At 37.0% G+C, this 15,652-nt stretch overlaps 1 protein-coding gene across 7 annotated transcripts in view; it reads left to right on the top strand.

The window, feature by feature from the left end:
* SEC24B (SEC24 homolog B, COPII coat complex component) overlaps positions 1-15,652 on the top strand; it is a 115,377-nt gene that overhangs the window by 85,587 nt on the left and 14,138 nt on the right. For all 7 annotated transcript variants that reach the window (XM_032254787.1, XM_032254793.1, XM_032254790.1 and 4 more), the window contains 10 exons: positions 149-204; positions 448-654; positions 3,241-3,364; positions 3,765-3,923; positions 4,472-4,645; positions 5,577-5,687; positions 10,090-10,265; positions 11,182-11,319; positions 13,150-13,254; positions 14,102-14,194. In XM_032254787.1, coding sequence (XP_032110678.1) covers positions 149-204; positions 448-654; positions 3,241-3,364; positions 3,765-3,923; positions 4,472-4,645; positions 5,577-5,687; positions 10,090-10,265; positions 11,182-11,319; positions 13,150-13,254; positions 14,102-14,194 — 1,343 coding nt within the window. The remainder of the gene's footprint in view (positions 1-148; positions 205-447; positions 655-3,240; positions 3,365-3,764; positions 3,924-4,471; positions 4,646-5,576; positions 5,688-10,089; positions 10,266-11,181; positions 11,320-13,149; positions 13,255-14,101; positions 14,195-15,652) is intronic.

The raw sequence follows: 15,652 nt of genomic DNA, 5'->3' as shown, positions 1-15,652 counted from the left end.
GTGTTTAATAAAGCAATATTATGGTACACATTATGTGTATGACCTGATAAAAACTAAGATTTTCCCAAAAAGAAAAAAAAAAAAAACAAGATTTTCAATGTATTCTTTTGACTTGATTTGTTGATTAAAATATATTTTTTCCCTATAGATGTTTTTCTGCCTACACCGGATAGTTTACTTGTGAATCTGTATGAAAGTAAAGAGGTAAGATTGACTTACTTTCTTAAAGCATAAAAATATTTATATTTCGACCGGTAACTAAAATGTTTAACATTTGTTTACTTGCTATATTAATATTACAAATAATAGACAATGTAAGTGGCATATCTATTGACCCCTCAGTTTCAGTCCCCAGAAATACAGTGACACATGATATACTATGGAATGTTTTAAAAGATTATTCCTTTGCCTTCTCAGTAACTCAGCTTTTGATCTTTGTTTTCCCAGCTTATAAAAGACTTATTGAATGCATTACCAAATATGTTCACCAATACAAGAGAAACACACAGTGCCCTTGGTCCTGCGCTTCAGGCTGCCTTTAAATTAATGTCTCCAACAGGTGGCCGTGTGTCTGTATTTCAAACACAATTACCTTCCTTGGGTGCAGGACTTCTGCAATCCAGAGAAGATCCTAATCAGAGATCGAGTACAAAGGTATTTTATATTTAGTTTTTTGTCATATTCAAGATTGTGTAATTATTTGTCTTTTTTTTTTAACTTTTCTACTTCATTAATAATAAACTAACAAGAGAGTTTTTAGCTCACAGTATGTTTTTGGTTTTGTGTTACAGTATGTTCTTTTTATTACTTTGTAAGTCATAGAAATTTAGAAATCGTTTAGTCTAACCGTTTCATTTTATAGATGAGGAAGTAGAGTATCTAAAGGTTAAATAACTATTTAATGGTAAAAATGTGACTTGATTTTCTGACTCCAGTGTTCTTTTCTATTACACAAGTGGTAAAATTTAGTAAATATGAGCTATTGTAATTCAACATGCACATACTAATAAATTTTGTGATTATAAAGATAACAGATCATTGTATATAACACTTGGAAAGTGGAGAAAATCATAAATCATTAGTAATCTAACAAGATAATAGCATTTAGTTATATAAACATACAAATAAGCATAATTGAGCATCATACATGCATATATATGTATATGTATTTTTAACTGGCCTTTTTCATTGGAGTATATTGCGAGCGTTCCCTGAAGTCACAGAGAAAGTAAATGTGAAAGTAATCAGTTAATTGATTGCTTTTCAGCTATTGAATAGTTTGTCTTCAGTATTTTTTTTTCTTTTGTTTTTTAAAAGTAGAGACAAGATCTTGCTGTGTTCCCTAGGCTGGCCTCAAACTGCTGAGATCAAGCAGTCCTCCTGCCTCAACCCTCCAGAGTGCTGTGATTACAGCTATGAGCCAGACCTGTATTTGCACTACTTTTTAAAAAGGGCTGGTGTGGTGGCATCTGCGTGCAACCTTAGCTACTCAAGAGGCTGAGGCTAGAGGATCATTTGAGCTTAGGAGTTCTAAACCAGCTTGGGCAATGTAACAAGACCCCATCTCAAAAAATAACAATAATGGCCAGGTGCAGTGGCTCACACCTGTAATCTCAGCACTTTGGGACGCCAAGGAGGGTGGATCACTTGAGTCTGGGAGTTTAAGAACAGCATGGCCAACATTGCAAAACCCTGTCTGTACTAAAAATACAAAAGTTAGCCGGGCGCAGTGGTGCATACCTGTAATCCCAGCTAATTAGGTGGCTGAGGCAGGAGATTCTCTTGAACCCAGGAGGTGGAGGTTGCAGTGAGCTGTGATCACTGACACTGCACTCCAGCCTGGGCAACAGAGTGAGAGTGTCTCAAAAATAATAATAATAATAATAATAAAATATTATTTATTTATTATACAAAGCTGAACATTACTTGGGTTTTATGTGAAGATTTGGTCAGGGCATTTTAAAGCCCGTATTTCAAACAAATGAACTAAAATACTCATTTTTCTTTTGTATATGTTTTGTCTGGCCTCAGTATTTATTTGAGAAAATGTCATAAGTAGTTATGAATATGAATTGAACAGTTTTAATAGTGTCATAAATCTTTAACCATATATCTAGTTTTGCCTTAGGATAAATACCTAAAAGTGAATTTATTCCTAGAATTGAAATATTTGGGTTAAAGGGCATAATCTTTATTTAAGTTATTAAATAAAGAATGTTTTGTTTATTGGGTTTTTTAAATCAAACTCTCTTCTTAAGGATTCTCATCCTGTAACCACCATTAGTGTTGCTTTTTTGTTCTTCACCAATATGCTAGAGAAAAAAGGCACCATATTTCACTGTTTATAGAAATTGTATTTTTAAATTACATTTGAGAAGGAAGCTAATTTTAAGATAAGTATATTGTTTAAACTCATCAACAAGTGTAGCTGGCATTTAGTTCATTGATACATTAAATTACTGCGGTGTTTTGAACACAGGAAGCTGTTATATATTTACTGAATCCTTTGATAGAGTTTCGTTTGTTTTTTTCTCATTTAACTTTCAAAAATATTCTTTATCTGTCTGGGACTCTAAAGTTTCGGTGTCTGTTCTGGTTTACATACTCCTTCGTATCTTTAATTCCTTATATTAGAGTAAGCTCTAATATAATCATCATGCAGTATAATTAAGAGGATTGAAACATTTTGTTAGGAAGTATAGCATGGTGATTAAGAATTTGGAGACACTCTCCCCAGTGTCACCGTCTCAGCTCAAGTCTTCTCATACCAAAAGAAACACCTTCCCTAATCTTTTACTCTCTTACGTTGTTATATAACAGTTTTTAATAATGGTTAATAGCACTCATTCTGCAGCCAGATTTCTTGGGTTTATATTCCAAGATTCACCTCTCAGTATCTATGTAATCTTGGTCAAGCCACTTAATCAGTTATTGCCTCAGTTTGTAATCTATAAAATGTAGATAAAAACCATGTGAGACTTGTGTTATGAAAATTAAATTATTTAATTTGTGTGAAACATAATTGTTCAATTTGTGTGAAACACCTTAAATAGTGCTGGCACATAAGTGTTTTTTATAAAGATTAGCTATCATTATTATCATAGGAAACCACCAAATGCGTAGACATTTTAAAAAACACCCGAGTTGATTGGGAGGCAGAGGACATCCTTTTTTTATTATAAAACATGAAAATATGAGCATAAAAATTTCTAGTTCTTACTTTATGATCTGTTGACTTAGGTGGTACAGCATCTTGGCCCTGCAACTGATTTTTATAAGAAACTTGCATTAGATTGCTCAGGACAGCAAACTGCAGTGGATTTGTTCCTTTTAAGTTCACAATATTCTGATCTTGCTTCTCTAGGTAAGGAGAGTCATCGTGTGTACATTTGTTTAAATAAACACATAATTAAATCTAAACTCCTCAGTAAATGTTCCAATATTTTAGGAAGAAAGGCATGTGCATTAGATAGATAATATCTATGAAGATTACCAGTAAACTTTAAAGCACTATACAAATATAAAATATCACTAGCATTTTGTTTATATATCATGGTTCTCTTACCATTCTGCTCAACAGTAAACTTTATCGTATATTTTATAGATGTTACTATTTTCTCAGATTTATATGTTCTTATTTTGATGCCTTAGGTTTTCTCATGACTTAGATTTCTTCATAATATATAATCTGTAGAATCTGTACTACTCTTGGACATGGAGAATATTATTTCTGTAGCTAATACCTTTTGTATTTTTCTCTAAAGCTTGTATGTCCAAGTATTCTGCAGGGTGCATCTATTATTATCCATCATTTCACTCTACTCACAATCCTTCACAAGCAGAAAAGTTACAAAAAGACCTAAAACGGTATCTCACAAGAAAAATTGGATTTGAAGCTGTTATGAGAATAAGGTGTACTAAAGGTATGAAGTTGTAAAGCATACTTTATATTAAATACTTGTATCAAAGTCAGTGAGCATTCCAAGTATTGACTACCTCTGACTGTTCATTTTGGAAGACTGTTTGATCTGGTTAGCCATACCATGTTTTAAATAGATATAGTTATTGAATAATCCTTGCCCAATATTTAAAAATAGCTTGAATAAGTAGACAAAAGTAATGTTTGGTTTACTCAGAAGAACCTAAGAGAAAGCCTACATTAGAAATGATTTTAGAAGGAAAATTAAGAGGAATAGGGAAGTCAAATTAAGGCTCTTTGCCTTCATGATCATTTAATGTATACTTCCTTGGTTTTATGTGAATACTTGTTTAATCCTTTATTTTACCTTTATATAACGTGCACTGGTTTTTTGAATTAATATTTTAGAAACTCTGCCAACACTTGAAACTTACTCCCCAGTTATCCTTTTGATTCAAAATCATGAACATCTTTGACTTTAAAAAGTAACTTTAGCTTGAGGTGAAGATACTATTGTTAACTTCATTTTTTATATCATTTTCCTCTTTTTAGGCCTTTCCATGCACACTTTTCATGGTAACTTCTTTGTCCGTTCTACTGATTTGTTATCCCTTGCCAACATCAATCCTGATGCTGGATTTGCGGTGCAGTTGTCAATTGAAGAAAGTTTAACAGACACTTCCTTAGTGTGTTTTCAAACAGCCCTGTTATATACATCAAGCAAAGGTAATGTTAACAGAAATGAAATAAAGCATGCAGCAGTAATTCTCCCCTCCTTTCACGTGGCCTTTAATGGAGTGGGGAAAAAGAATGAATACACAGTGGGAAGTAATGGAATTTGCATTAGTTAATCAAATATGTGTTGTTATTTTCTTTTTTTAACTCCTATTTTGAATCTGTAATATACTGTTTTTAATTTATGGAAGACTTATATTCATAGAATCTTGTTTCAAAACAATTAATGCCAAATCCTGCTGTGCCATTCTTTGTAATATTTCTTGCCCCATAAAGTAAAAAACTGCTTAGCAATTAAGGCCTTCATTTGTTATTTGACAATCTAAGTTTTCTGATATTTTACCCTTTGGGATATTATTTAGAATGAGTGATGTTAAAGTAAAAACTAGAACCTAATATTCATCTGTATACAGAGTATAGCATATGTTCATACTCTGCAGATTTAGAGAGTGTTCAATTTTCTTTAAAAAATGTTAATTGTAAAACTTTGTTTTTACATTGCAAAATCCTGTTGGTGATATAATCTATCCAAAACAATAACTTGAATAAAAATTTGACTTGTAGCCAGGTGCAGTGGCTCACGCCTGTAATTCCAGCACTTTAAGAGGCCGAGGAAGGCGGATTTCCTGAGGTCAGGAGCTTGAGACCAGCCTGGCCAACATAGTGAAACCCCATCTCTACTAAAAATACAAAGATTAGCTGGGCATGGTGGCAGGCACCTGTAATCCCAGCTACTCGGGAGGCTGAGGCAGGAGAATCACTTCAACCCGGGAGGCGGAGGTTGCAGCGAGCCGAGATTACGCCATTGCACTTCTGCCTGGGCGACAGAGTGAGACTCCGTCTCAAAAAAAAAAAAATCGACTTGTTTACTCTGCTTTATTTCCTTTTTGATCTAATATATTTTCAATGACTTTTTTTTTAGGTGAGCGGAGAATTAGAGTACATACGCTTTGTTTGCCAGTGGTAAATTCACTAGCAGATGTATATGCAGGAGTGGATGTACAAGCCGCCATCTGCCTTCTGGCAAACATGGGTGAGTAAAAATTGAAGGAACAGGTGAAATATATTTTTCTACCTTAGAAACTGAAGCTTGACCAGGCACGGTCGCTCACACCCGTAATCCCAGCACTTTGGGTGGCCGAGGCTGGCAGATCACAAGGTCAGGAGTGGAGTTTGAGACCAGCCTGGCCAACATGGTGAAACCCGGTCTCTACTAAAAATACAAAAAATTAGCCAGGCATGGTAGTGTGTTTCTGTAATCCCAGCTACTCGGGAGGCTGAGGCAGGAGAATTGCTTGAACCTGGGAGGCGGAAGTTGCAGTGTGCCAAGACCATGCCACTGCACTATAGTCTGGGCAACAGAGCAAGACTGTCTCAAAAAAAAAACCAACCAACCAAACAAAAAAACTGAAATTAGGGTTTTCTCTTATTTAAAAAGTGTAGGCCGGGCGCGGTGGCTCACGCCTATAATCCCAGCACTTTGGGAGGCCGAGGCGGGTGGATCACGAGTTCAAGAGATCGAGACCATCCTGGTCAACAAGGTGAAACCCCGTCTCTACTAAAAATACAAAAATTAGCTGGGCATGATGGTGCGTGCCTGTAGTCCCAGCTACTCGGGAGGCTGAGGCAGGAGAATTGCCTGAACCCAGGAGGCGGAGGTTGCGGTGAGCCGAGATCGTGCCGTTGCACTCCAGTCTGGGCAACAACAGCAAAACTCCATCTCAAAAAAAAAAAAAAAAAAAAAAAAAAAAAAAAGTGTATAATTCACATTTTTATTTACTGCAAAATTAGTCTTTATATTTCTTTGCTTCTTTCAGAATCTTTGGGGCAATTCATAATCTCTAAAAGTACAGCTAAAAACTGAAATGTCCTTTAAATAATGTATGCAGAAACCATGGTACACGCATACAGTAGAATATAATTCAGTAGTAAAAAGGAATGAGCTATCAATACTTGAACAAACAGCTGCCTCTCAAAGACATTGTGCTGAATGAAAGAAGCTAGACTTGAAAAGTTGCATACGGCCAAGTGCAGTGGCTCACATCTGTAATCCTAGCACTTTGGGAGGCAGAGTTGGGCAGATCACCTGAGGTCAGGAGTTGAGACCAGCCTGGCCAATATGGTGAAACCCCATCTCTACTAAAAATGCAAAAATTAGCCGGGCATGGTGGCAGGCACCAGTAGTCCCGGCTACTCATTGCTTGAACCTGGAAGGTGGAGGTTGCAGTGAGCTGAGATCATGCCATTGCACTCCAGCCTGGGCGACAGAGTGAGACTCCATCTCAAGAAAAATAAAAACAAAAAAACAAAAAAAAAAACTGCATAGGCCAGTTTTGGTGGCTCATGCCTGTAATCCCAGTACTTTGGGAAGCCGGGTCAGGAGTTGGAGACCAGCCTGGCCAACGTGGTAAAACCCTATCTCTACCAAAAATACAAGAAAAAAATTAGCCGAGTGTGGTGCTGCATGCATATAATCCCAACTACTTGGGAAGTTGAGGCAGGAGAATCCCTTGAACCCAGGAGGCGGAAGTTGCAGTGAGCTGAGGACGGACCACTATACTCCTGCCTAAGTGACAGAGCAAGATTTCTGTCTCAAAATAAAATAAAATAAAATAAAAAACTGCCTACAAATGATTTCATTTATATGACATTCAAGAAAAGGGAAAATTATCAAATAAGAGACTTATCAGGGTTGAGGCTGAAGGAGGGTTTAACTGCAAAGGGGCAGTAGAGGGGGATAATTTTGGGGTGATGGAACTATTATGTATCCTGATTGTGGTAGAGATTACATAGCTATGCATTTGGTATATAACCACTATAGAACTGTACTGAAATTAATTTTACTATATGTAAGTCTGAGAAAATCCTTTTGAGAATTAACATAGCACTTAATGTTTTCTTTCTTTTCTTTTTTTTCTTTTTTCTTTTTTTTTTTAAATAAAGGTGGGGTTTCATCATGATGGCCAGGCTGGCCTTAAACTCCTGACCTCAGGTGATCCACCCACATTGGCCTCCCAAAGTGCTAGGATTACAGGTGTGAGCCACTGCGCACGGCCTATTTTTTTTTTTTTTTTAAGACGGAGTTTTGCTCTTATTGCCCAGGCTGGAGTGCAATGGCGAGATTTCGGCTCACTGCAACATCTGCCTGCCGGGTTCAAGCAATTCTCCTGCCTCAGCCTACTGAGTAGCTGGGATTACAGGCATGCACCACCAGGCCTGGCTAATTTTGTATTTTTAGTAGAAACGGGGTTTCTGCATGTTGGTCAGGCTGGTCTTGAACTCCTGGCCTCAGGTGATCCACCCGCCTTGACCTCCCAAAGTGCTGGTATTACAGGCATGAGCCACTGTGCCCAGCCAGCACTTAATGTTTTCAGTGAATTAGCCTTGTAGATGAATTCAGACATGAAACAAGCTTTGCTATTTTCCACGTAATCCTAGAAAAAGATGGTCATTAATACTAATTTGGGGAACATTATAATAGCATTTACTAAAGGATCCAAATTTTTTTAAATAACAGAAGTATTTAATCAGGCTGAGTGTGGTGGCTCATGCCTGTAATCCCAGCACTTTGGGAGGCTGAAGCAGGTGGATCGGATAACTTGCCCACAGGAGTTCAAGACCAGCCTGGTCAATAGGGTGAGACCCTGTCTCTACTAAACATACAAAAATTAGCCAGGCATGGTAGTGCATACCTGTGGTCCCAGCTACTCAGGAGACTGAGGCAGGAGAATCTGTTGAACACAGGATGTGGAGGTTGCAATGAGCTGAGATCCCACCACTGCACTCCAGCTTCAACAAAGGGAGACTCTGTCTCGGAAAAGAAAAAGGATTTAATCAGATTATCTTAAATATTTAACGAAAATCAGAGACCTGTGTATCAGATTTTTTTTTTTTTTTTTTTTGAGACGGAGTTTCGCTCTTGTTACCCAGGCTGGAGTGCAATGGCGCGATCTCGGCTCACCGCAACCTCCGCCTCCTGGGTTCAGGCAATTCTCCTGCCTCAGCCTCCTGAGCAGCTGGGACTACAGGCACGCGCCACCATGCCCAGCTAATTTTTTGTATTTTTAGTAGAGACGGGGTTTCACCATGTTGACCAGGATGGTCTCGATCTCTTGACCTCGTGATCCACCCACCTCGGCCTCCCAAAGTGCTGGGATTACAGGCTTGAGCCACCGCGCCCGGCCCGTATCAGATTTTCAGTGAGCTGAGATCATACCACTGCACTCCAGCTTGGGCAACAGAGAGACTCTGTCTCGGAAAAAAAAAAAAAGAAGGATTTAATCAGATTATTTAAAATATTTAACTAAAATCAGAGACTTGTATATCAGATTTTCTATTTTTAAATTCTAACTTTTGTTTTTGATTCAAGGGGCACATATGTAGGTTCATTGTGATGGTATCAGTTGTACCCCAAACCTCAAGATCCAAATTTTTAAAGTATAATTTTATTTGTAGATTTTGAATTAATTATGCCATAACCAGTTGTTTTTCCAATATAATTTTATTTTTAGTGCTTGGGTGCATATGTGTGTGTGCATATATATATATATATATATATATATATGTTATCCCTATTTTAATAGAATATATTATTGGAGAAAAATAAGTTTCGCATTACCTGTTTCTTCAATGGCTGCATGAAAACCTGTCTTTATTTTTCCCTTTCAAAAAATTTGTTAGTTTAGAATGCTTTACAAAAATTGTAGAGGATCACAAGGTATAACTCAGATTGTAGAATTTACATTGGTTGGGCAGAAAAAATGATACATGTGACTTGGTGTTTGAGTAATGGACACCTTCCCAAGGCTTTTTCAGAAGTAAATGGAAAATATGCATTTCACTAGTATCAATAGTGGCTACATGTTTTTTGGGTTTATTTTGTTTTTAGAAAGGGTCCTGTTCTGTCACCCATGCTGGAGTGCAGTGGTACAATCACAGATCACTGCAGCTTCGACCTCCCAGGCTCAGAAGGGCCTATTTCAGCCTCAATCCTCCTATTTCAGCCTCCCAAATAGCTGGGACTACAGGCACATGCCACCATGCCCAGCTAATTTTTTTTATTTTTTGTAGAGATAAGGTCTCCTGTGTTGCCTAATCTGTTGTTGAACTCCTGGGCTCAAGTGATTCTCCCACCTTGGCCTCCCAAAGTGCTGGGATTACAGGCATGAGCCACCATACCCAGCCTGGCTAAATAGACTTAAGAGCTTAAAACAAAAATGTCCGAAAGAATCTAGATTTGTTCTGATTGTCTGATTTACTTCAGAAAAAAAAATTATATAAGAACACACTTGAAATGAGGGAGCAGATGAAATGCATTTTTCATCCAAAAAACTTAGCTAAATTTTTTTTCTTAAATGATGCAAATAAATTTCCTCCCTTATAGTGCCCATTGGATTCTAATGGTTAAAATATCTTTTATTTTGGTTGCTTTATAGCTGTGGATCGGTCCATTTCATCAAGTCTATCAGATGCACGAGATGCCTTAGTGAATGCTGTAGTGGACTCGTTGTCTGCATATGGCTCAACTGTCTCAAATTTACAGCACTCTGCGTTGATGGCACCCAGCTCCCTCAAGTTGTTTCCTCTCTATGTTTTGGCCCTTCTCAAACAGGTAGCTTTCTATACCCTGCTATCTTTAATAATGTATTTAAAATTCTCAGATATGTATATGAAGAAAGGAAATCTAGATTGTTGTTTTTTAATACTTAACTAGAGGATTATTCACTTTAACATTGAACGAGTTTTGAAAAATAGAAAAAGATCAATGGGGCTGGGCGTGGTGGCTCATGCCTGTAATCCCAGCATTTTGGGAGGCCGAGGCAAGCGGATGGCCTGAGGTCAGGAGTTCGAGACCAGCCTGGCCAACATAGTGAAACCCCATCTCTACTAAAAATACAAAAATTAGCTGGGTGTGGTAGTGTGTGCCTGTAATCCCAGCTACTCAGGAGCCTGAGGCAGGAGAATCGCTTGAACCTAGGAGGTGGAGGTTGCAGTGAGCCAGGATCATGTCACTGCACTCCAGTCTGGGTGACAGAGCGAGACTCCATTTCAAAAAAAAAAAAAAAATCAATGGAAAATGAAGGTATACAAATACATTATGACTTTAGTGAAACCATATTCTCACTTTCTTTAATGTGTGTGAGCAGTTTGCATAATGGTGCAGTCATAGCTCACTCTTAATATGTCCTTCTGGAAAGAGATTCTGTGGACAGAATCTAATACTTATCAAGCATCTTTCTGTGTTTCTGGCACCATAAAAGGTGTCAGTGCTTCATTTTATTTAATCCTTTCAGCAACCTAACACGGTATTATTTTTCCTGTTTTTCTCATGATGACAATGTAGCTCAGAAGAGCTAAGTAACTTGCTCCAGCCTCACAAACCTATTAAATGTCATAGCTGAGAATTGAATCAAGGTCTGTCTGATTTAAAGGCCATGCTTTTTCCATGACTGATAGGGTATAATTGTTTTAATATTCATCCACCATGTTTGTATTTTACTTGAAAATGTTTGTCTTTTTCCTTGTAGAAAGCATTTAGAACGGGTACAAGCACACGCCTGGATGATCGTGTGTATGCCATGTGTCAGATAAAGTCTCAGCCACTTGTTCATCTGATGAAAATGATTCATCCCAACTTATACAGGATAGACAGATTGACAGATGAGGTATGCATTTTAGTGCATTTGAAATTTTTAAATTTGAATATATTTGAGCGTCTTAATTCTATAGCTAAGATGATAATATAGTATCAACTGGTTTTTCTTTTTAACTCTTTTCCCCCTTGTGGTAGTGATACATTAAATAAGGACACTGGCTGTGGATCTGATTAATGGCAGGACTCTCAGATACCATTAGTGGTTTGGAATTTTTAAAAATAGTTTCATATCAGAAGTAATTTATCCTGTAGTTTTGGTTATAATGTGTATTACAAAGCTAATTTGTAGAGTGGACATTTCCATTTATATTTTGTAGATATTGACTGCTTCAATTTTTTTTTTTTTTTTAAAGACAGTCGTCTTCTGTCTACCAAACTGGAGTACAGTGGTGCAATCTCGGCTCACTGCAACCTCTGCCTCCTGGGTTCAAGCAATTCTGCTTCAGCCTCCTGAGTAGCTGGGATTATAGGCACATATTGCCACGCCTGGCTACTTTTTGTATTCTTAGTAGACACAGAGTTTCTTTTTTTTTTTTTTTTTTAATATTTCAAAAGTTTAATCATAAATTAGTAGTTCATGAAGGCCAATAAAAATGGAAACTTCCAAAACTCCAGTAGAAAATGAGCAAGGAACACAGACAGTTTACCAAAGTAAAGTTATAGGTGGCTAAGAAAAAGTTGAAGCTCAAAGAAGCAATGATTAAAATAAGGAGTATTATATTTTGACTAATCAGCAAATAATAATTAATAATATTTAGTTCTGGTAAGTGTGTGTAATTGTTAGAAACTTTTAGAAAAGTCTATTCCCTTTTCCTTTTCATTTTATCCTTTGTTCACTGCACATACCTCTCTCTGAGTTGTTGAATCAGATCTCTTTTCCAGAGTCAGGTGGTATCATTTTACCCTTTATTACTTCATTTTGCATATGGATTATAAAAATTATGATCCCATTAACATAAGAAGGGGATCCCATAATTAAGGCAACAGACGTAGTAACTGCACAATTTACTGCTAGCCCAACATTCACACTAATGATTTGAACTCCAACTGTGTTTTTTTTTTTCTTTCTTTTTTTTTTCTTTTTTTTTTTTTTGAGATGGGGTTTCACCATGATGGCCAGGCTGGTTTTGAACTGCTGACCTCAGGTAATCCACCCACCTCAGCCTCCCAAAGTGCTAGAATTACAGGCGTGAGCCACCGCGCCCGGCTCCAAGACAGAGCTTCACCATGTCGGCCAGGCTGGTCTCACAACTCTTGACCAGGCCAGGCTGATCTCGAACTCTTGACCTCAAGTGATCTTCCCATCTCAGCCTCCCAAAGTGCTAGGTTTACAGGTGTGAGCCACCACACCCAGCCAATATTGACTGCTTCTGATAATATCAGTTGCAGTTTTGATTATATAGTAAACAAAATCTGATATCCAATAATAATTTTAATATGCAAATATATAATGTCTTTTATCTTCCTTGTGTGAAAGCTATATTCTTTGGAATTAGTATTAATTCCAGACATAATGTATGTTGCCAGAGAAATGTAAAAATGTAGCTGGCTATGCAACAGAGTCAGTAGTCACACGTGTAATATATTCTGACCCCACCCTAAAAGGGAAGGGAATGTGACAGATCATTTTATGTATTCATGTTTTTACATTTTAAATTTGAATACAGTTAAGTGTCTTGATTCTACAACCAAGGTGGTAGAATAAAATCAGTTTTTTTTGCATCATACAAAACTCCCAAGTGTTATTTTCCAGTGCTTCATAAAGGGTTAGTGACCATTAGCTCCCAAACTGTGATGATAGCAATGTAATCTTATGCACATTCTGACTTTTTCTTTTCAGGGTGCAATACATGTTAATGACAGGGTTGTACCACAGCCACCTCTTCAAAAATTGTCTGCAGAGAAGCTGACAAGAGAAGGTGCTTTCCTTATGGACTGTGGCTCTGTAAGCAACTTCTTCTGGCAAAGCTTAACACTGAGCTAACAAAAAAAAAGAAATACTTATAGGATCCAGCTGTTATCACAGAAGCAGGCAGTGAAAAGTGAAATTAGGATTAGGAGCTGAAATTGGTAACTGACACTAGAGGTCAATTTACTTAAACTTTTCTATTTGGACTTCATTTTATATTGATGTTATTGATATTTGTATTGATAGTACTGATAGAGTAATATATTTTAATATGTATTGTTTACTGTCATGAATTATATATACTTGATGAAGAGAACTCATGAGGTAAATTCCTGTCTTCAGGGACTTTTCATCTAAAGTCTAGAATTTAAAAGTATTTCAAGAGTTTATCTAGTTCAACTTACATTTATTGTCAGAAATCTCATTAATGATTAGGAGTTCAAGAGAAGTCACTGGTCAGGGGTAGTAGTTGAAGGGTGTCAGAATGGTTAAGATGGCTTCAAAATGATGCCTTTTGAGCAGAAAAAGGATTTGGATAGCTACAGAAGAGGGAGAAATGCATGAGTTAAAATATACAGACAGTAATTGAAATAGTGGTTGGGAAATACTATGAGTTAATTATACTAATTAAAGGATTATACTTATATTGGGAAAATAAGTACAAAAGGTAAAATATATTTTATGGGAAGCCTTAACATTTGATCAAAGAAGATGTGAACCACTCTGGATTCTTAGATATAGATTCACAATGTAACAATTATAGATTTCCTTTTTACTCTTATGTTTGTTCCTACCTTATTTGAGGTGATAATTTTGATAAAATTAACTAAAATGAGTTCTCTTAATTATTAGGGAGTTTTAATATGTTGCTTTTTATTTTTAGGTTTTTTACATTTGGGTTGGGAAAGGCTGTGACAATAACTTCATAGAGAATGTGCTTGGATATCCTAATTTTGCATCAATACCACAGAAAATGGTCAGTAGATTTAATACACCATTAATTTTTTGTTTGCTCCATTTTTATTTTTTAATTGATGTGAAATTCATATAATATTCATGATTTAAAAATGTACAGTTCAGTGTTTTTTAGTATTACACCATGTTTTACAACCATTACCACTGTTTAGTTTCAGAACATTAATATCACCCTAAAATGAATGCTGTATCTCGCAATTCTTCCCCATCCTTGCCCCCAGGCAGCGACTAATCTACTTTGTATCTATGGATTTGCCTATTCTGGATATGTTATATAAATGGCAATATATAGTTTCTGTGTTTGGCTTCTTTCACTTTCTGTAATGTTTTTAAGATTCATTCATGTTGTAGCTTGTATTAGTTCTTTTTCTTGTTTGTTTGTTTTTCTAAACAGGATCTTGCCCTGTCACCCAGACTGTGTAGTACAGTGGGTCAATAATGGCTCACTACAGCCTTGACCTCCTATGCTTAAGTGGTCCTCTCACTTCAGCCTCCTGAGTAGCTGGGACCACAGGAGTATGCCACCACATTAGGCTAATTATTTTTTTGTAGAGATGGGGTATCCCTGTGTTGCCCAGGCTGGTCTCGAACTCCTGGACTCAAGCAGTCCTCCTACCTTGGCGTACCAGAGTGCCGGGATTACAGGCGTCCCTGGCCAGTTTGTTCTTTTTTATGACTAAAAAAGAGTCCATTGTATGGACATACCACATTTTGATCATCCATTCATCCACTGATGGATATTCCAGTTGTTTCTACTTTGGGGCTATTGTGAATAGTGCTATGATGAATGCTTGTGTACAAGTCTTTGTGTAAACATATGTTTTCAGTTCTCTTGGGCACATTACTAGGAGTATAATTACTGGGTCACATAACTCTATGTTTAACTGCCAAACTGTTTTTCAACAACTTTAACTTTGGATTTAAATTGTTTTGGTAATACTAAACATAATTTTTTCAGTAGGATTTTACTGAATGTATGTTAACCAATACCAAGGAAATATGATTCTGAAAACAAATTTGTATATTAACTGGAAGGGAAGGCTGACCTACTTTATTGTGTTAGATACTATAAATATGTCCTTTTTCCTGAAATTAATATAAATTCAGTGTAATCCTTATTACAATCTCTCGTTTTTTTTAAATGTTGACAAATTATCCAAAAGTTCATTGTTAAAACTCAACAAATGGCCGGGCGCGGTGGCTCAAGCCTGTAATCCCAGCACTTTGGGAGGCCGAGGCGGGTGGATCACGAGGTCAAGAGATCGAGACCATCCTGGTCAACATGGTGAAACCCCGTCTCTACTAAAAAAAAAAAATACAAAAAATTAGCTGGGCATAGTGGCACGTGTCTGTAATCCTAGCTACTCAGGAAGTTGAGGCAGGAGAATTGCCTGAACCCAGGAGACGGAGGTTGCGGTGAGCCGAGATCGCGCCATTGCACTCCAGCCTGGGTAACAAG

Source organism: Sapajus apella, unplaced genomic scaffold (genome assembly GCF_009761245.1).
Source record: "Sapajus apella isolate SASKATOON/1434 unplaced genomic scaffold, GSC_monkey_1.0 scaffold87, whole genome shotgun sequence".
Lineage (NCBI taxonomy): Eukaryota > Metazoa > Chordata > Mammalia > Primates > Cebidae > Sapajus > Sapajus apella.
The sequence above is the reverse complement of the archived record's forward strand: the minus strand, read 5'-3'. Positions and strand labels throughout refer to the sequence as shown.